The 21,954-nt window shown below is 33.0% G+C and overlaps 2 protein-coding genes and 1 long non-coding RNA gene across 3 annotated transcripts; 2 read left to right on the top strand and 1 right to left on the bottom strand.

Moving 5' to 3' along the window:
- Positions 1–1,341: 1,341 nt before the first annotated feature.
- On the bottom strand, positions 1,342–2,550 carry LOC121125548 (hatching enzyme 1.2-like). Its single transcript, XM_040720745.2, has 4 exons — positions 2,493–2,550; positions 2,099–2,433; positions 1,587–1,870; positions 1,342–1,531 (listed from the first exon to the last, which is right to left on the bottom strand). The coding sequence occupies exons 1-4, from the start codon at positions 2,548–2,550 to the stop codon at positions 1,342–1,344; spliced, it is 867 nt and encodes a 288-aa protein (XP_040576679.2).
- A 5,796-nt stretch (positions 2,551–8,346) lies between these two features.
- LOC121125549 (uncharacterized) lies at positions 8,347–9,070 on the top strand. Its single transcript, XR_011782052.1, has 3 exons — positions 8,347–8,409; positions 8,470–8,804; positions 9,033–9,070. It is a non-coding gene; the product is annotated as an uncharacterized lncRNA (long non-coding RNA).
- Positions 9,071–9,170: 100 nt separating this feature from the next.
- LOC139904731 (uncharacterized) lies at positions 9,171–11,244 on the top strand. Its single transcript, XM_071891497.1, has 5 exons — positions 9,171–9,315; positions 9,371–9,558; positions 10,418–10,540; positions 10,880–11,031; positions 11,090–11,244. Exons 1-5 carry the CDS (start codon positions 9,296–9,298, stop codon positions 11,150–11,152), a joined length of 546 nt encoding a protein of 181 aa, XP_071747598.1. The 5' UTR covers positions 9,171–9,295; the 3' UTR covers positions 11,153–11,244.
- Positions 11,245–21,954: the final 10,710 nt, after the last annotated feature.

Raw genomic sequence — 21,954 nt, 5'->3', positions numbered from 1 at the left:
TATGGCAATTTATTTTTACAAACTGAAACGAGAAATTTACATTTAGATGTTTAATTTATTATGATAATGCATGCGAGATAGATTTGGTTATTATCCATTCTATACATTAAAACCCGTAATATATATTAAAAAAATACCCACGTATTACACAAAAAAGTTGGTGCCTGACGGATAAACTTAAAAGAAAGAACCCATAGAACCTCTTTCATTAATTAACTATTTTCATGAATAAAATAATGGAAGAGTCTTTTTGAAGATGCTACCTGAATATATGCTTTTTTATTCTCTATATATTTTCGAGTATTATTTCCTTCATGATTAGAAAACATATAAAATATAAAAAAAGTCTAAACGTATTACTTGTTGTTGTGGTACTAATGTCTTCTGGACACTTATTACATGTTTGTGGACAGTTCCCACCAGTATATTCAGAGAAACAATATTTTTCATTGAGTCACAATATGGCCATTTATCTTTACAAACTGAAACAAGAAATTTACAATTAAATATTCAATTTATGTACATTAAGCCATAAAGTGCAAGCAACAATGTATTTGTGTATGTGTTATGGAGAGTAACGCTGAATAATTATAAGTTTAAACCCTTGTTGGACTCGGAGTTGAATTAAGGATCAAAATCGGTTATATTTGTAAGATACGGAATGCATTTTGTGTTTATTTCCTTCATTTTATAGCTGATTAAAGCTGATATAATAAAAGGTCAGGACAGCTAAGGAGCTCTCCTCCAAAATATTCTTCAATTTGTCAGAGTGACAACTTTACTTTATGTTTTATTTTTTTAAAAGAAACAGTGGATATTATTGTTTTCATTTATGACTATTACGATACAAAAATAAGAAACACTTTGTTTGCACAATAATAAATACTTTCATGCATATGGATTAATACATACAGTATCCCTTGACAGCACAAAGGAAGTATTGTATAGATTCTTAACCTAGAGTTAGAAATAATTTGTTTCCTGTGCTCCCACTTTTCAAAAGTGGCACTGGAAACTAATTCACAAGTGGGTTTATATTAAAACGACGTAACATAATGATAACAACATTATCACACAACTTTTAATAAGAAATGTCTTTCAAAGAGTGGCAGGACAATGGCTCCTGTTCCGGCGCCTATAACCGGCTTACTATAACTCAGCTGCATTTGTTCTCAAGTTCCTTGTAATAAAGTCTATGTAATATTCTTATGAAGAAATACCTTACTTATGATTTTTAAAATACCCGATTCTACCCGAATCTTAAGTTCAATTATCCGTAATTATCCGGTTCCGAAAAAATATATAAAGCCAATCCCTATCATTCTTATATTTTTATACATACTATTTTTTTAAACCTTTTGTTGTAACCTGTGTCGGGGGAGTAGTAGAAAGAGTTGACCGTTGATCGCATTTATATTTTGCTTTAACTTTTAATGCATCTAATTCCGTCATTCCATTTCTTTGACCAATTTGAATTCCAGATGGTACAAATCTTAGTGCATCCATTGTATTATTATCCGACGTTTGAAAACTATTTTAAAATTATATAAACATAGAAGGAATTGATGCATTATTTAGGTACTCACTCAGCCAATCCATAATGCATCACAGATCCATAATCGTAAGCATACCCAAAAGTGTCTATAGTAAAACCTGAATAACAATCATCAAAAGTTGTTGCATTTGACCAGGGTTGGCATTTGGGTGGTGTGACAGTGGCATTATCATATATGTTTTTAAAAAAATTGTTTAAAGAATCTCTCTGAATCCTATCCCAATGTATTTTGACATAACTATCTCGGTCAGGTCGTGTTTGCTCATGAGCATATCCTAGAATATGGAGCATTTCGTGTTGTACAATTCCTGAGACCTAAAGGAAAATAAAACTTTTTATTGTATGGTGGTAACGACGATATAAGATTTATAAATTAGAATGAATCAGAGTGGATAGGATCTTTACTCCATGGGCTCCAGAGTAATATTAAAATAAATAAGATCCTTCTATTTATAACTATGTTGTCAGTTTTAAGAATAATTATTAGGTTCTTAAAAAATCATTAGATTCTCCAACATAACATTTTCTAATTTTTCTACTTACCATGCAAGAAGAGAATCCATTGCTTCTTTGCAAATTTAATACATGCATTCGTCTATATTGATTGTAACCAAGGACAGCAAAACATCCTCTCTCATTGTTCTTAATGTATACATAATTTTTCTCTCCATTCCTAGGAACCCATCGCACACATGTTTTATTTTCTATTTCATCCATAGCAGATTGGATTAAACTCAAATCCGCCTTACTGAATCCTTGAGCTAATGTATAGGGAACTGTATTGTTGGGCCACACCTTTCCTCCTAAAAGATTTCTTGATCCAATTCCCTTGTAGCTATACTTATCATGGATGATTCGACATCGAGCATGGCTCAGTTCTATTTAAAAAGATATTGATTACTTGATGAAGATTTTGACTAACACAAAATGAATCTACCAGAATATGTCCCTTCAAATGTTGTGAAAAGAAATAAAACAATGTACTTGTACCACATCTTACAAATTATTGGTAAATTGAAGAGCAAGACACACGTATTTATACATAAAATGTGGATCATTCGTTTTTATCATATGTTTCACTTAATTGATATTCATATTTACCAGGATAATCGCAAGTAGATCTGAAGTGCTTATAACTATGTGTCGTTGGCTTTGTTTACAGATATAATTGTGATGCATTTTATGACTAACTATCTTGTGACATAATTTTCTATATTTTGTTGACATTGTATATTTTGAAATATTCAAAAACATTTCGTTACCTTCATGAAAAACAATACAAATTCAAATTTGTATCTTGGTAAAACCAGTTGGACTATTTATGATGAGGTGTTATAAAGGACAAGAACAATGCTATTCCTCATCCGAATGTAGAGTCCCTCAAGGCTAGCAGTGTGATGGAGTAGGTCTTGTATCCCGAAGAGATTATCCTCAATGCCTTTGACACATTCAGCCACTTCTTAGAGGTTATTATAAAGACTAAAGAGGACACATTAAGTTAATTAATTCCTAATGCATCCATTTATTTGCAAATTAAGAATGGTACATATTTATTCTCCCAGATAATAAAAATATATGAGTCCTGAATTTTAAGCATCGTATTCTAAATAAATTTGGATATGCACCGTGTAGATATTTCTTATTGTAATATATTAGAGCATTATTGTATTTTAGGTATTTAAAATTTGAATTAAGTTTCAAAAATACGGAAGAGCCTTCGTGGAATTAGAAGCTATCGTACTCCAGGTCGAAGGTTTACAGAATCTACGAATAGTGGAAGCTAACCGGCCAGTCTGAACCGAAGTTCCACAAGGCAAGAAGCGACAAGAAGAGGAATCCCACGTGTCTGGGGAGCTTCAAACGATGGATTGAGGCGAACCCGCTTAAAAACAGCGGAGTCACCCCAAGGACAGTCCAGAAGGCGGTAAAGATCGACATAAAGTTAATCTCCTTCAAAAAATTAAAGAAGCACATCTTGAAATCGAAGATGAAGGAAGTCTGGTTGACTAAGATGCGCAAATTATTGAATTTCCTCAATCATAAGCGTCGTCTTGTAACATTCTTCAGCGACGAAAAGAAGTGGACCGTAAACATGGTAAACAACAGCTAAAACAACGGCTTCTTAGCTGACAAGAAGGAGAAGGTCCCCATGGTGTACACAACCAAGTTTTCGGTCTCAATCATGGACGCTAGTGTTCATCGGATCTTACGGACGGTGATGTTGTCGATCTTCTTCAATCAAAAAGAATGGGAAGGCGCTGACAATTACTGCAAGGTGCTGAAGGACATACTCAACACGTGGATGAAAACCAACAATAAAGCTCTCCCGATTTGAGCCTTATGGACCACTTCTTTTTGGGGGAGTTAAAGAAGAAATTCCTCTCAAGGCCCAACAACAGTTTGGCTTACCTCAAGAAATCGATTTAAAGTACAGGGTCAAGGTAAATTCCACACATGTCGTTTCGGCCTGCTCCTCATTCTGATCCACCTCGACACAGTCTGCCGTCAACGGTGGACATATCGAATGATCCATTTCTCCATTGATGGATGAAAAACTTTTCTTTTTACTAAAATTCTGTAAAATAAATATTTCAGGAGTTATAGCCTATTAAATAATGTCCCAATTTACCTGCAAATCCCTTTAAATATAGAAATTTAATACAATTTTGCTAATTGATACCGTTATAAATATTTATTTATTGGTGATGGATAAGGTTGATAATTTTGGTAAAAATACAAAAGCGTGCGAGGAGAAGGGAAGAAATACTTATGGCATCATTGATTAAATAATATACATCTTCTTCTATCAAGAACGTTATCATTCCCGCCTTTATTATGCAATATTAAAATAATATTAGATGCTTAATGTTGATAGAGAACTGAATAAAATGCCTAAAATAACGTCCCCTTCTGTCTGTATTTCTGAAAATGGAGGTCAAGGAATTTGGAATATACTTAACAGATGAAAAACAGATGGTTTGTCGGATTTGTCGATATAAATGTGCCTCTATTCCCCTGTCTGGAATTACACGCCACTCATTATCCTCATCTCATATCAAGAGTATGGATATTCAAAAATATAAATGCGATCAACTGTCAACTCTTTCTACTACTACCCCGACACAAGATATTCTTGCTCTAAAATAATTTAGACAAGCTATTCAGAAAGGCTTAAAACCGGATTTATTTTCCTGCAATATTCAATTACTCACATCCTGACTTAGAAATGTTTTCTTGTAAGAGAGACATAGCGGGTGGAAGCTGCCAAGATGATACATCTCAACTCATCTTGCCGAATAGGCTGATGGGTATTTAGCCGGCTGGAGATGAGGGATTTATATTTAAGAATTGCAAAGTCCAGGGCCCTTCTTACCGGAGAAGTTCCATTGTTCTTCGATGAAATTCCAAAAAGAATAATACCTGTAACATATTTATATTGTTAAAGTTTGTGACTCTCATAGGTTTATAGATACAAAATTTTAGAGGATAAAGATGGCAGGGTAGTCCACAAACGCATGAAGTGTGTTATCATATAATTCATCCGCAGTCTTTGCTGGGCCAAGCATATTAATTACAATATGTTTAGATTTGTAACTGAACAGTAAACTTTTTATCATCATTGATCCCCCTCATAGAAGACACTATCCTCCTTCTTAAGTTATAGGGAGGCCCAAACGCTTACTATGCAACTCCCAAAGTTAATTTACAGCTACATTCAATTTTTAGGAGGACCATTGACATCCTTTGATTCATTACTGCATGTCTAGATTTTCTATCTTTACCACCTTTTGTATTTAAAGAAATTATGCAATTGATGCACATTTTGAATTTTAGCTCATTGGAAATTTTATAAGGAAAGAATTCCACAATTTTGGTCTGTATTTTTATTGTTTGAATGCTTCATTTTATAATAATAGAAAAAAACAAGAGTGATCGACCAACAATCAAAAAGCACCAAACTCAGATCTCTTTGAGTTTTTTTACAATTCTTAGTTTCGTTCTATAAATAAATCCAACAAATATTTTGGGAGAATACGGCTTTTTGTTCTACTTGTATTCAAAACAAGTTATGGCTCAATATTTCATCTCAAAGAATAAACTTAATGTTTGCAAACATATAGATAATATAGTGACACATTCTATTTGACAAACATCTTATTTATAAAACAATATATTGAGTTACACACATGACTGTAGACTGTTTATTAATATTAGACAAGTAAAATAGTATAATGACTCTAAATTTTTGTAGAACAACATAAATTGAGATCATGCTTAAGCATTCAAACTCTAACAAATAGTACATAGATGTACACGGGCAAAACATTTATTAAAAAAGTCATCACATTTCTGAGCCATGCCCCACCCCGAACTAAAATTCGGCTTTTTACAATGTTCGAATAGGATTCAAATATCTACAACTATATTGGTACTAGAATCAGTATAAGGATATTAGTATCTTCGGAACGTAAATAACGAATTTTAAGAGTAAAGTTTTATTATTTCAAAATATTATCAATATTATGATTGATTCAACGTTTATATTTGAACAACTGAATCTATTAGGAATAAAACCATCTAAAATAAAATAGCTCCTGAGAGACAAACACATCGATAGGCAAAAAAATAGCCATTTATACACTGGTAAGAATAAGTTAGGAAAAAAAAGGATTTAACTTATTTTTCTAGCTACCTATGACTTTATGATCAGGTAACACAGTAATTTTGCCTTTAAAATGAAGAAAAAGAAAAAAAATCAAAATTTTCGTTGAAATCTTTAGCTTCATGAAAAAATCCTCCCTACCCGCTATAATTACCTTGCAGACTTTTGGCATTATTGCTGTTAGTTTTTCAAGATAGGCAGGGGTATATCCTTTCAAGCATTCTTCAAAATGTTCAACTTACTTGCGAGGCACTTTTCTCTCCAGATGTTCCCACAATAGCTCTATGAGCTCAAATCAGGAGATAGAGGTAGCCATTGCATAATAGATCAGATGTGAGAGGATTCTTTCTTTTCCAAAAAGTTTTTGCAGAGCTTGGATGCTTGTTTTGTTGGAAAACAAACTTTTTTTCCATTAATCTCTGTCCAGAATGAATGACTTGTGTCTTCAGGATAGACTGTAAATCATTCTGAAGGAATAAACTGCCACTCTCTCATACATGCCATGGGAAAAAGATTATAGGTGAAATGAAGCCTGCCCAGCTGGATCTTTGCAGACAAATAATTAAAAATATTTATTATGTAGATATATTTTTTTTCATAATAATTTTCACCGGTTTAAAATAAAAAATATTGATAAAGATATAAAAATTGACGAAAAAGACAAAGAAGGATTTTTTTACAACTGATAAAATCGAATCAAGACAGCAATATATTTCTTATTTGTCTCGATTCTTGTGCTTATTTTTTTTAATTTTTTTTTTTGGTATATTTATAACCTTTTAATATTCCATGTACATACTTTTTTTTGTAAATAAAACACGTCGTCACCTTTGTTGCATCACGCAAACTTTCCTCCAAAAAGAAAGTCAGCGCCTTCCCATTCTTTTTGATTGAAGAAGATCGACAACATCACCGTCCGTAAGATCCGATGAACACTAGCGTCCATGATTGAGACCGAAAACTTGGTTGTGTACACCATGGGGACCTTCTCCTTCTTGTCAGCTAAGAAGCCGTTGTTTTAGCTGTTGTTTACCATGTTTACGGTCCACTTCTTTTCGTCGCTGAAGAATGTTACAAGACGACGCTTATGATTGAGGAAATTCAATAATTTGCGCATCTTAGTCAACCAGACTTCCTTCATCTTCGATTTCAAGATGTGCTTCTTTAATTTTTTGAAGGAGATTAACTTTATGTCGATCTTTACCGCCTTCTGGACTGTCCTTGGGGTGACTCCGCTGTTTTTAAGCGGGTTCGCCTCAATCCATCGTTTGAAGCTCCCCAGACACGTGGGATTCCTCTTCTTGTCGCTTCTTGCCTTGTGGAACTTCGGTTCAGACTGGCCGGTTAGCTTCCACTATTCGTAGATTCTGTAAACCTTCGACCTGGAGTACGATAGCTTCTAATTCCACGAAGGCTCTTCCGTATTTTTGAAACTTAATTCAAATTTTAAATACCTAAAATACAATAATGCTCTAATATATTACAATAAGAAATATCTACACGGTGCATATCCAAATTTATTTAGAATACGATGCTTAAAATTCAGGACTCATATATTTTTATTATCTGGGAGAATAAATATGTACCATTCTTAATTTGCAAATAAATGGATGCATTAGGAATTAATTAACTTAATGTGTCCTCTTTAGTCTTTATAATAACCTCTAAGAAGTGGCTGAATGTGTCAAAGGCATTGAGGATAATCTCTTCGGGATACAAGACCTACTCCATCACACTGCTAGCCTTGAGGGACTCTACATTCGGATGAGGAATAGCATTGTTCTTGTCCTTTATAACACCTCATCATAAATAGTCCAACTGGTTTTACCAAGATACAAATTTGAATTTGTATTGTTTTTCATGAAGGTAACGAAATGTTTTTGAATATTTCTAAATATACAATGTCAACAAAATATAGAAAATTATGTCACAAGATAGTTAGTCATAAAATGCATCACAATTATATCTGTAAACAAAGCCAACGACACATAGTTATAAGCACTTCAGATCTACTTGCGATTATCCTGGTAAATATGAATATCAATTAAGTGAAACATATGATAAAAACGAATGATCCACATTTTATGTATAAATACGTGTGTCTTGCTCTTCAATTTACCAATAATTTGTAAGATGTGGTACAAGTACATTGTTTTATTTCTTTTCACAACATTTGAAGGGACATATTCTGGTAGATTCATTTTGTGTTAGTCAAAATCTTCATCAAGTAATCAATATCTTTTTTAAATAGAACTGAGCCATGCTCGATGTCGAATCATCCATGATAAGTATAGCTACAAGGGAATTGGATCAAGAAATCTTTTAGGAGGAAAGGTGTGGCCCAACAATACAGTTCCCTATACATTAGCTCAAGGATTCAGTAAGGCGGATTTGAGTTTAATCCAATCTGCTATGGATGAAATAGAAAATAAAACATGTGTGCGATGGGTTCCTAGGAATGGAGAGAAAAATTATGTATACATTAAGAACAATGAGAGAGGATGTTTTGCTGTCCTTGGTTACAATCAATATAGACGAATGCATGTATTAAATTTGCAAAGAAGCAATGGATTCTCTTCTTGCATGGTAAGTAGAAAAATTAGAAAATGTTATGTTGGAGAATCTAATGATTTTTTAAGAACCTAATAATTATTCTTAAAACTGACAACATAGTTATAAATAGAAGGATCTTATTTATTTTAATATTACTCTGGAGCCCATGGAGTAAAGATCCTATCCACTCTGATTCATTCTAATTTATAAATCTTATATCGTCGTTACCACCATACAATAAAAAGTTTTATTTTCCTTTAGGTCTCAGGAATTGTACAACACGAAATGCTCCATATTCTAAGATATGCTCATGAGCAAACATGACCTGACCGAGATAGTTATGTCAAAATACATTGGGATAGGATTCAGAGAGATTCTTTAAACAATTTTTTTAAAACATATATGATAATGCCACTGTCACACCACCCAAATGCCAACCCTGGTCAAATGCAACAACTTTTGATGATTGTTATTCAGGTTTTACTATAGACACTTTTGGGTATGCTTACGATTATGGATCTGTGATGCATTATGGATTGGCTGAGTGAGTACCTAAATAATGCATCAATTCCTTCTATGTTTATATAATTTTAAAATAGTTTTCAAACGTCGGATAATAATACAATGGATGCACTAAGATTTGTACCATCTGGAATTCAAATTGGTCAAAGAAATGGAATGACGGAATTAGATGCATTAAAAGTTAAAGCAAAATATAAATGCGATCAACGGTCAACTCTTTCTACTACTCCCCCGACACAGGTTACAACAAAAGGTTTAAAAAATAGTATGTATAAAAATATAAGAATGATAGGGATTGGCTTTTTATTTTTTGGAACCGGATAATTACGGATAATTGAACTTAAGATTCGGGTAGAATCGGGTATTTTAAAAATCATAAGTAAGGTATTTCTTCATAAGAATATTACATAGACTTTATTACAAGGAACTTGAGAACAAATGCAGCTGAGTTATAGTAAGCCGGTTATAGGCGCCGGAACAGGAGCCATTGTCCTGCCACTCTTTGAAAGACATTTCTTATTAAAAGTTGTGTGATAATGTTGTTATCATTATGTTACGTCGTTTTAATATAAACCCACTTGTGAATTAGTTTCCAGCGCCACTTGTGAAAAGTGGGAGCACAGGAAACAAATTATTTCTAACTCTAGGTTAAGAATCTATACAATACTTCCTTTGTGCTGTCAAGGGATACTGTATGTATTAATCCATATGCATGAAAGTATTTATTAATTGTGCAAACAAAGTGTTTCTTATTTTTGTATCGTAATAGTCATAAATGAAAACAATAATATCCACTGTTTCTTTTAAAAAAAATAAAACATAAAGTAAAGTTGTCACTCTGACAAATTGAAGAATATTTTGGAGGAGAGCTCCTTAGCTGTCCTGACCTTTTATTATATCAGCTTTAATCAGCTATAAAATGAAGGAAATAAACACAAAATGCATTCCGTATCTTACAAATATAACCGATTTTGATCCTTAATTCAACTCCGAGTCCAACAAGGGTTTAAACTTATAATTATTCAGCGTTACTCTCCATAACACATACACAAATACATTGTTGCTTGCACTTTATGGCTTAATGTACATAAATTGAATATTTAATTGTAAATTTCTTGTTTCAGTTTGTAAAGATAAATGGCCATATTGTGACTCAATGAAAAAATATTGTTTCTCTGAATATACTGGTGGGAACTGTCCACAAACATGTAATAAGTGTCCAGAAGACATTAGTACCACAACAACAAGTAATACGTTTAGACTTTTTTTATATTTTATATGTTTTCTAATCATGAAGGAAATAATACTCGAAAATATATAGAGAATAAAAAAGCATATATTCAGGTAGCATCTTCAAAAAGACTCTTCCATTATTTTATTCATGAAAATAGTTAATTAATGAAAGAGGTTCTATGGGTTCTTTCTTTTTAAGTTTATCCGTCAGGCACCAACTTTTTTGTGTAATACGTGGGTATTTTTTTAATATATAATACGGGTTCTAATGTATAGAATGGATAATAACCAAATCTATCTCGCATGCATTATCATAATAAATTAAACATCTAAATGTAAATTTCTCGTTTCAGTTTGTAAAGATAAATTGCCATATTGTGACATTTTGAAGGAATGGTGTTTCTCTGAATATACAAGTAAAAACTGTCCACAGACATGTAAAAGTGTCCAGAAGACATTAATACCACAACAACAACTTCTACCACGGCTATTACAACCACTTCAGGCAATTATTAGTTAAGCTTTGCAATATGATCAAAAATGTCAAATGTCTTATATTTCAGATTGCTTTGACAAATACGAAACGTGCGGTAAATATTTATCTCATTGTTCCGATAAGATTATGACTGACAATTGTCCAAGCTCATGTAAGTTGTGCCCTGCACAAGAAAAAACCACAATACCATAAAAAGTAACAACTTAAAAGCCTGACACAAGTAATGAGGCTAGAATTTTCAATGTATAATATATATTATTAACTATTTACTTCTGCTTAATAAATTATTTATTAAAACCAAATACTAATTTTGTTTAAGATTGAAAACAACAAAATCTACATTTCCAATCGTTTTGAAAATAAGGATGATTGATTTTCAATTAAAATGATTATATATTTATGGTTTAAATATAAAAAAATATTTATTATTAACTTAATCTATCTGTTTCAATTTGTATATAAAGTAAAACTAATATTCAAATAAATTTAATAAATTATGAAAATAATACATCAAAAATATTAGTTAACATCTTTTTATAATTCAGTTAGTGAACTGGATAAAAAATAGATTCCAAAAATTAAACGTTATAATATACAAAATTTATATTTTCTTCACAATATTTATAAAATTCCATAGGAGTTAAAATTGGTTGGGAGTTATTTCCTTCTGAGCAATGCTGTAGAATTGCTTTACTCACTTACCGTTGAACTGTATCTCCTAAACCATCACATGGTGCTTTTCCATGACTTGCAGCAAAAATTTCTTTATTTCTCAAAAATAATAAATTTTGAAATAGCCTTTACGTATCAAATAACTTGAGACGTCATGGCTATTTCATAATTTATTATACTAAGACGAAGGAATCCATAACTGACAAAAAATATATTTAGGGCATTTTTGAGTTAGCAATGTAAGGCCGTACCAACGTCTAGCAAATGGAGCTAGACGAAATGCGTCTCAATAATGGGAAATAAGAGTCAAGACTCCAATATTAGATCTATTTCCACAAAAAAAAAAAAAACATGTAATCTATTATGGAAGCAAATGGTACAGTTATTATAGCAAGAAGAAGAGATCTCCGATTTAATCAATGAAGACAAACGATGTCAGGATCCATTGACATCCAGTGATTCATTACTGCATGTCAAGATCTTCTATCTTAAACCCTTTTTGTATTTAAAGAAATTATGTTATTGATGCCCATATTCAATTTAAGTTCCTTGGAAGTTTTATTAGGTCAGAATTCCACTATTTTGGTCAGTATTTTTTTCTACGGAAGATTGGTTTTACAATGTAAAAAAACAAAAAAAAAAAGGAGCGGTCGACCAACTATCAAGAAGCAACAGACTCAGAGTTCTTTGAGTTATTTATCATTCTTAGTTTCGTTCTATAAATAAATCCAAAAATATTTGAGGTGAATACGGGTTTATTTTTAGAGAACCTTCAGTTTTATTGAGTAAGAGTGTGTTTTTAGTTCTCCAACCTTTCATTAAAATTTAGGGATTTAGTGAATAGATCTACCACGTGACTCGATCCTGCTAGCTTTATACCAAATCCACCAAATTTTTAAACAGGTCCTCGACTGCATCAAGTAATTTGTTCACTTTCCCCTCCATTAACTGATATAGATGATATTTTATTATATAATCATGCCCGTACAGGATTAAAAAAGCTTCCTTGGTAGGAGCTTTTTAACAGCTTTTGGTATTTGTTCCTGTGTAATAGAATCGAACGCTTTAGAGAAGTCGATTGCAATTACAGTTCTAAATTTTTGTCTTTCTGCGACCGAGTAAATACAAGCACGAATATTCCGAGAGACATTATATATTTTCCTTTCTTTAAAAAACCCTTCTGATGAACCCAAATCCTTTTATTGAGAATTTCCTCCTATTTGTTCAGCCATAAACCTAGACAGAATTTTGTATGAATTGTTGAGTACCGTAATGGGTCTCCAGTGGCTAAAATTGGAATGGTTTCCCTTCTTCAGAATTGGTGTTATTCTTCCCTTTGTTATTGAACTGGGCATCTTACCTTTATTTTCCATTGTTTTACCAAATTCTCGCATGGAAACATTTAGTAAACTTTGCCAATAATTACATCCAGACCTGAAGCTTTACTATCTTTATATTTTTTGAGTAATATTCTCCTTAATAAACACTTTTTGTATATGATTCTGCGCCGTTTTTCGACTTTTTGTAAAAGAAGTCTTCCAGACCCAACAATCGCCTGGAATTCAGAATGGAAGTAGCTTATAATATCTTAAGGTTTAATTTCTATGGGATGTGTTGTTTCCTACAATAACTTTGGCTTCCTTTTTTGCTTCCACAAACTCTGTCACTCGAAAAAAATTAATTGAGTCTTCCATAATCGAACATGCAAAAATTGAATTTCTATCTATTTGAGGTTGGTTAATCTTGGAATTCCTTCGTTTTCATTAAGATAGGCGATCAATATAAGTGGTATAGAATTATCCACGTCACATAAAATAGAACACCAACGTTGACGAATTTTGTGCCACTTGCTAATAATAGAATATTCTTTTCTGCAGGATGTTACTTTAATTTTTTTTTTCATTTATTAAAATCAAGACACCTCTTCTTAAACCATTACCCGTAAAAATTGAAAGAAATTCGTCGGTAGAACTTTTTCTACATGTAGAGGACCAATGATAAAATTTGTTTCTTTAATGCATGTCTTTCTCTCCGGTACATTTGACCCCTGACGTTGACGGAGATTTTTTTTTAATGGATAAGTTCATTTTCATTGATAAATTTTTTTCTGTTTTCTTTTCAATGAACATTGTGAGCAAGTTCGATAACCTAAAATAAGATGCACCAACCAGTCCATGTTTGATTCATTTGCATTGCTTTGTCCATTTTTCTTAGATATATTATCAGATTCAATATAAATTGTTTCCCCCACGGAGGACATTTTTTTTATGCAATCTTTGCACGCTGATATACTCTTTTTTTCTCCAGCAATTTCTTCCTTAACCGTTGCTCTCAACCATAGGAAGTTCTGGTGTAAGACGATCAGCGATTGTCATTTTAAGATCCTGTTCATATTTGTAAGTTTTCAATCTTTTTTCAGTAGAATATTGTTTCGTATACCCAAAATTGAAGCATTTTTGACATTGAAGTTTGACTCCAGAAAATATGGTTTTTATTCAGATGTATCATATACATTTTTACATTTAACTTTTTTTTTCTTTAAGATCATAGATCCTTCTTCTGACATTAACAGGGAATCTGGTATAAAAGCAGGCTTGAGACTTTTCCCAAATCTCAGTTTAGATCCAGCTGGATTGTGTTCAATAAATTCATAATTCACAGCAATATCATACCCATCAATATGCTAAATATTATCCTCTTTATTGGGTAAACTTTCTTTATGTTCCATTAAGAGAACAAACGTGTCCTATTTAAAAACTAATTCCCAGGATTACTCGAATGCAGTATTGTTATGAAAGGAATTACATATTTTCAGAACATTTGCATATCCTTTGCCATTTGTTTTTGACTTTGAAGTCTCATCTGAGATATTTTCGGCAGGTTATAGAAATTGTATCATTGCAAATGTTCCGTTTAATTTTTCTCGTATATTACTCATATACAACTCTTTAGATAAAGAGAGAATGAGAGAAGAATAACAAAAAGGAACAATCCCTTGATATGATTTAAATCTACTAAAGTGGAACACCATTATACAAAAATCCTAAATAACGGCGATAATGGAGTCTCCTGGCACTTAAAACTTTTTAGATGTATAAATCAAAATTATTATTACACAACAAAAAAAAATGTCTACCTGTTATACATAAACATAAGTCACTGCTGTGGGAGTTGCTGACTGAGTCAAATGTGAAAAATTTTCATCCAAAAAAATGAGAACTTTCCTATTGCTTTTCTTCAATTTATTAAGGAGGATCTTAGATCATTCCAGCCTCTTTTGTCTGTGTAAAGTCCTGAACTTTTGTGACAACTCAAGACTTGAGGCCGAAATCCTCCTTAAAGATGAACCTGGATAGGCATTTCGTGGACCCTGAGGTCCTTGGCCGTTTGGCAGATGTTGGCCCGAGGGTTATCGTTTATCTTCGTATACACACTCCTTATGAGGCTCTGTATGGGCTAACTTTAGTATTCCCGACCTGTTATGATTGACAAAGGATTCAGTTTCGTTGTAGAGCTTGTTGTTGTTATATATAGTAGTCCTACTGATCCCGAAGTACGTAAAACGATTTTGTAACGACCTGCCCCACCTTCTACTAATGCACTCGTTAATAGTAAACTCAAGGAAGTCATCAATAACCAAAATCTTCTGTTATTTAGGCGAGGAAAAGCCATGTCCAACCCCCTAATTAATACAGGTATAACTAATTATGATAAAAGCATGAGCGGTAATAATAACATTATAAATTTGAGAGTCCCCCAAGTACGCCCCAGGCTGAGACAGCCTCTAGATACAGCCCATCAGATAATACAATTTATTTAAATAAATAGGCTTTCTCTTTGATGGCCTTGCCCAATCCGCCTAATTGTAGACCTCCAGGATAATCCTCTACCTCTGATGTGTGAACCATTCAGAACCCAACCCTCAGTAATGTTAATTTTACCAAAATCAGGGATTTCCGAAACCTGGTTGCTTTCACCCCGCGGCACTTACTTTTTGTTGCCCTATACTGTAAGACTAACTCCCTCAGAAAACATATCATTCATTTGTAATACCATTGATTTAAAAAAAAATCAACAGTAGGTACCCTACTTTTGGGTGTCAATCCTAAATGGAGCAAATTTGCTGCAACATAAGTATTGACCTACTTTGGTGATGTCAACCCTACTCTGAGCAAATTGGCAACAATATAAGTAGTATGTGTCTAGAGATTAGTCAACCCAGCTTAGACTATATATTTTGTATTTGTAGCCCTCAAACTCCTTAAAGACTGTGCACCTGTCAAATAACATACCGACACTAGCAATAAGCCTGCTCACATTTAATAAATGCCATATACATTTAATTTTTAATAGCTTACAAGAGTTCCTTATACTTAATTTCTAAAATTAACGCACTTATTATACCAGAAATCTAATACAAATGGATTCTTATAAGCACATTTCCATCTATAGCCCTCTCTCCCCACTCCAGCTAATATCACGTCAGGATGAAACCTTGGCTCTTTGCTAGGAATATGCCTTGTTACTCTAGTCTCAGCCGGAATCTTCCTACCTATGCACTATTTCTGGGAGGTATTTTTTAGGTTACGTCCTCCCCTTGGCCCAAATATCCTTTTGGGGCGCCACAGTAATTACTAACCTTTTTGCAGTTATCCCCGGCATTCGGGATGAAATTGTAGTTTGGCTTTGAGGAGGGTTTAAGGTGGATAAAGCTACTTTAAGTCGATTCTTCCCCTTGGACTAGGTAATTCCCTTTTATCTACAGTTTGAGTTATAGCTCATACAATTTTCCTTCACTACATATGATCCTCAAACCCTCTAGGGATGCCAGGAAACCATTATAAGATCCCCTTTGATCCTCACTATACCTTCAAAGACACTTTTGGGGATAGGCTTATTTTTTGCTGTATAAGGGGCTTAATCGCCTACTCCCCCTGACTATTAGCAAAACCTGAGAATTTTATCCCATTAGTTATGTTGTTGAATCCCTAAAATTTCTTTAAAGTTCATCTTTCTAAGTTATACATAAGAATATAATCCTTATTTTTCATTTTGAAGAAAAACAAATTGTATCTCAGGGTAATACTTGGGATACTCAAACGATTAGAATCACTGTACTGAGCTCCAATTATGGCGTTGGTATTGGCAACCAAAATAAAATATATGTTTTGACGCCGTCATTTTTGCTCTATAAATACCTGACATCTGTGCTCACGAGTTGGAGTAGGAACCCAGCGGCTTGGAACCACTGACCTTAACAAAGAAAAAAAGAATCACATATTGGCAGATTGTTAAGCATGTAAAAGGGATATTTGTTTGGAAAAAGTAATTTTGTATTTCCCGCCCTTTTGTAAAACTAAACATATCCTCCATGAGGTCCAAACTGAGGCACAGCCTGTATTGCTCCGGCTTCCCTAGACAAACAAGCGTTCTCTATATCAGTTAATGGAGGGAAAGTGAACAAATTACTTGATGCAGTCGAGGACCTGTTTAAAAATTTGGTGGATTTGGTATAAAGCTAGCAGGATAGATTCACATGATAGATCTATTCACTAAATCCCTAAATTTTAATGAAAGGTTGGAGAACTAAAAACACACTCTTACTCCTAAGCTTACTTTCATCCTAACGTGATATTAGCTGGAGTGGGGAGAGAGGGTTATAGATGGAAATGTGCTTATAAGAATCCATTAGTATTAGATTTCTGGTATAATAAGTGCGTTAATTTTAGAAATTAAGTATAAGGAACTCTTGTAAGCTATTAAAAATTAAATGTATATGGCATTTATTAAATGTGAGCAGGCTTATAGCTAGTGTGGGTATGTTATTTGCCAGGTGCACAGTCTTGAAGGAGTTTGAGGGCTACAAATACAAAATATATAGTCTAAGTTGGGTTAACTAATCTCTAGACACATACTACTTATGTTGTTGCCAATTTGCTCAGAGTAGGGTTGACATCACCAAAGTAGGTCAATACTTATGTTGCAGCAAATTTGCTCAATTTAGGGTTGACACCCAAAAGTAGGGTATCACTAAGGCCTACGGTACCTACTGTTGATTTTTTTTTTTTTTTAAATCAATGGTATTACAAATGAATGATATGTTTTCTGAGGGAGTTAGTCTTACAGTATAGGGCAACAAAAGTAAGTGCCGCGGGGTGAAAGCAACCAGGTTTCGGAAATCCCTGATTTTGGTAAAATTAACATTACTGAGGGTTGGGTTCTGAATGGTTCACACATCAGAGGTACAGGAATATTTTGGAGGTCTACAATTAAGTGGATTGGGCAAAGAGTCAACCCGATATAAGTGAGTTTGGGAGATGTTACCCCAAATTGCCCCGTGGTTCATTAAAGCCATCAAAGAGAAAGCCTATTTATTTAAATAAATTGTATTAGCTGATGGGGATGTATCTAGAGGCTGTCTCAGCCTGGGGCGTACTTGGGGACTCTCAAATTTATAATGTTATTATAACCGTTCATGCTTTTATCATAATTAGTAATACCTGTATTAATTGGGGGGTTGGTTAATTGGCTGGTCGCCCTAATATTGGGGACTCCTGACATGGTTTTTCCTCGCCTAAATAACAGAAGATTTTGGTTTTTGATGCCTTCTTTGAGTTTAATATTAACTAGTGCATTAGTAGAAGGTGGGGCAGGTCGTTACAAAATCGTTTTACGTATCAAAGCTGGTGATCATCCCTTCGTAATTGCACGTAACTTCGGGATCAGTAGGACTACTATATATAACAACAACAAGCTCTACAACGAAACTGAATCCTTTGTCAATCATAACAGGTCGGGAATACTAAAGTTAGCCCATACAGAGCCTCATAAGGAGTGTGTGTACGAAGATAAACGATAACCCTCTGGCCAACATCTGCCAAACGGCCAAGGACCTCAGGGTCCACGCAATGCCTATCCAGGTACATCTTTAAGGAAGATTATGGCCTCAAGTCTACATCTGAATAAAAACCATATTTTCTGGAGTCAAACTTCAATGTCAAAAATGCTTCAATTTTGGGTATACGAAACAATATTCTACTGAAAAAAGATTGAAAACTTACAAATATGAACAGGCTCTTAAAATGACAATCGCTGATCGTCTTACACCAGAACTTCCTATGGTTGAGAGCAACGGTTAAGGAAGAAATTGCTGGAGAAAAAAGAGTATATCAGCGTGCAAAGATCGCATAAAAAAAATGTCCTCCGTGGGGGAAACAATTTATATTGAATCTGATAATATATCTAAGAAAAATGGACAAAGCAATGTAAATGAATCAAACATGGACTGGTTGGTGCATCTTATTTTAGGATATCGAACTTGCTCACAATGTTCATTGAAAAGAAAACAGAAAAAATTTATCAATGAAAATGAACTTATCCATTAAAAAAAAATCTCCGTCAACGTCAGGGGTCAAAGGTACCGGAGAGAAAGACATGCATTAAAGAAACAAATTTTATCATTGGTCCTCTACATGTAGAAAAAGTTCTACCGACGAATTTCTTTCAATTTTTACGGGTAATGGTTTAAGAAGAGGTGTCTTGATTTTAATAAATGAAAAAAAAAATTAAAGTAACATCCTGCAGAAAAGAATATTCTATTATTAGCGAGTGGCACAAAATTCGTCAACGTTGGTGTTCTATTTTATGTGACGTGGATAATTCTATACCACTTATATTGATCGCCTATCTTAATGAAAACGAAGGAATTCCAAGATTAACTAACCTCAAATAGATAGAAATTCAATTTTTGCTTGTTCGATTATGGAAGACTCAATTAATTTTTTTCGAGTGACAGAGTTTGTGGAAGCAAAAAAGGAAGCCAAAGTTATTGTAGGAAACAACGCATCCCATAGAAATTAAACCTTAAGATATTATAAGCTACTTCCATTCTGAATTCCAGGCGATTGTTGGGTCTGGAAGACTTCTTTTACAAAAAGTCGACAAATGGCGCAGAATCATATACAAAAATGTTTATTAAGAAGAATATTACTCAAAAAATATAAAGATAGTAAAGCTTCAGGTCTGGATGTAATTATTGGCAAAGTTTACTAAATGTTTCCATGCGAGAATTTGGTAAAACAATGGAAAATAAAGGTAAGATGCCCAGTTCAATGACAAAGGGAAGAATAACACCAATTCTGAAGAAGGGAAACCATTCCAATTTTAGCCACTGGAGACCCATTACAGTACTCAACAATTCATACAAAATTCTGTCTAGGTTTATGGCTGAACAAATAATAAAACTTCCAAGGAACTTAAATTGAATATGGGCATCAATAGCATAATTTCTTTAAATACAAAAAGGGTTTAAGATAGAAGACTTGACATGCAGTAATGAATCACTGGGGGTCAATGGATCCTGACATCGTTTGTCTTCATTGATTAAATCGGAGATCTCTTCTTCTTGCTATAATAACTGTACCATTTGCTTCCATAATAGATTTCATGTTGTTGTTTTTTTTGTGGAAATAGATCTAATATTGGAGTCTTGACTCTTATTTCCCATTATTGAGACACATTTCGTCTAGCTCCATTTGCTCAATTGGTAAGGCCTAACCTTGCTAACTCAAAAATGCCCTAAATATATTTTTTGTCAGCTATGGATTCCTTCATCTTAGTATAATAAATTATGAAATAGCCATGACGTCTCAAGTTATTTGATACGTAAGGGATATTTCAAAATTTATTATTTTTGAGAAATAAAGGAATTTTTGCTGCAAGTCATGGAAAAGCACCATGTGATGGTTTAGGAGATACAGTTCAACGTTAAGTGAGTAAAGCAAGTCTACATCATTGTTCAGAAGGAAATAACTCCCAACCAATTTTAACTCCTATGGAATTTTATAAATATTGTGAAGAAAATATAAATTTTGTATATTATAACGTTTAATTTTTGGAATCTATTTTTTATCCAGTTCACTAACTGAATTATAAAAAGATGTTAACTAATATTTTTGATGTATTATTTTCATAATTTATTAAATTTATTTGAATATTAGTTTTACTTTATATACAAATTGAAACAGATAGATTAAGTTAATAATAAATATTTTTTTATATTTAAACCATAAATATATAATCATTTTAATTGAAAATCAATCATCCTTATTTTCAAAACGATTGGAAATGTAGATTTTGTTGTTTTCAATCTTAAACAAAATTAGTATTTGGTTTTAATAAATAATTTATTAAGCAGAAGTAAATGGTTAATAATATATATTATACATTGAAAATTCTAGGCTCATTACTTGTGTCAGGCTTTTAAGTTGTTACTTTTTATGGTATTGTGGTTTTTCTTGTGCAGGGCACAACTTACATGAGCTTGGACAATTGTCTGTCATAATCTTATCGGAACAATGAGATAAATATTTACCGCACGTTTCGTATTTGTCAAAGCAATCTGAAATATAAGACATTTGACATTTTTGATCATGTTGCAAAGCTTAACTAATAATTGCCTGAATTGGTTGTAATAGCCGTGGTGGAAGTTGTTGTTGTGGTATTAATGTCTTCTGGACACTTTTTACATGTCTGTGGACAGTTGTCACTTGTATATTCAGAAAAACACCATTCCTTCAAAATGTCACAATATGGCAATTTATCTTTACAAACTGAAACGAGAAATTTACATTTAGATGTTTAATTTATTATGATAATGCATTCGAGATAGATTTGGTTATTATCCATTCTATACATTAGAACCCGTAATATATATTAAAAAAATACCCACGTATTACACAAAAAAGTTGGTGCCTGACGGATAAACTTAAAAAGAAAGAACCCATAGAACCTCTTTCATTAATTAACTATTTTCATGTTTAAAAAATGGAAGAGTCTTTTGAAGATGCTACCTGAATATATACTTTTTTATTCTCTAAATATTTTCGAGTATTATTTCCTTCATGATTAGAAAACAAATAAAATATAAAAAGTCTAAACGTATTACTTGTTGTTGTGGTACTAATGTCTTCTGGACACTTATTACATGTTTGTGGACAGTTCCCACCAGTATATTCAGAGAAACAATATTTTTTCATTGAGTCACAATATGGCCATTTGTCTTTACAAACTGAAACAAGAAATTTACAATTAGATATTCAATTTATGTACATTAAGCCATAAAGTGCAAGCAACAATGTATTTGTGTATGTGTTATGGAGAGTAACGCTGAATAATTATAAGTTTAAACCCTTGTTGGACTCGGAGTTGAATTAAGGATCAAAATCGGTTATATTTGTAAGATACGGAATGCATTTTGTG

This window comes from Lepeophtheirus salmonis, chromosome 10 (genome assembly GCF_016086655.4).
Source record: "Lepeophtheirus salmonis chromosome 10, UVic_Lsal_1.4, whole genome shotgun sequence".
Lineage (NCBI taxonomy): Eukaryota > Metazoa > Arthropoda > Copepoda > Siphonostomatoida > Caligidae > Lepeophtheirus > Lepeophtheirus salmonis.
The sequence above is the reverse complement of the archived record's forward strand: the minus strand, read 5'-3'. Positions and strand labels throughout refer to the sequence as shown.

Coding starts and splice junctions, on each gene's coding strand:
- LOC121125548 (XM_040720745.2), bottom strand. CDS start 2,550: ATGTGGTACAAGTACATTGTTTTATTTCTTTTCACAACATTTGAAGGG. Junction 1,871..2,098: donor ATGGATTCTCTTCTTGCATG/GTAAGTAGAAAA, acceptor ATTTTCCTTTAG/GTCTCAGGAATTGTACAACA. Junction 1,532..1,586: donor ATGCATTATGGATTGGCTGA/GTGAGTACCTAA, acceptor ATTTTAAAATAG/TTTTCAAACGTCGGATAATA.
- LOC139904731 (XM_071891497.1), top strand. CDS start 9,296: ATGCATTATGGATTGGCTGA. Junction 10,541..10,879: donor CATTAGTACCACAACAACAA/GTAATACGTTTA, acceptor TTCTCGTTTCAG/TTTGTAAAGATAAATTGCCA. Junction 11,032..11,089: donor GGCTATTACAACCACTTCAG/GCAATTATTAGT, acceptor CTTATATTTCAG/ATTGCTTTGACAAATACGAA.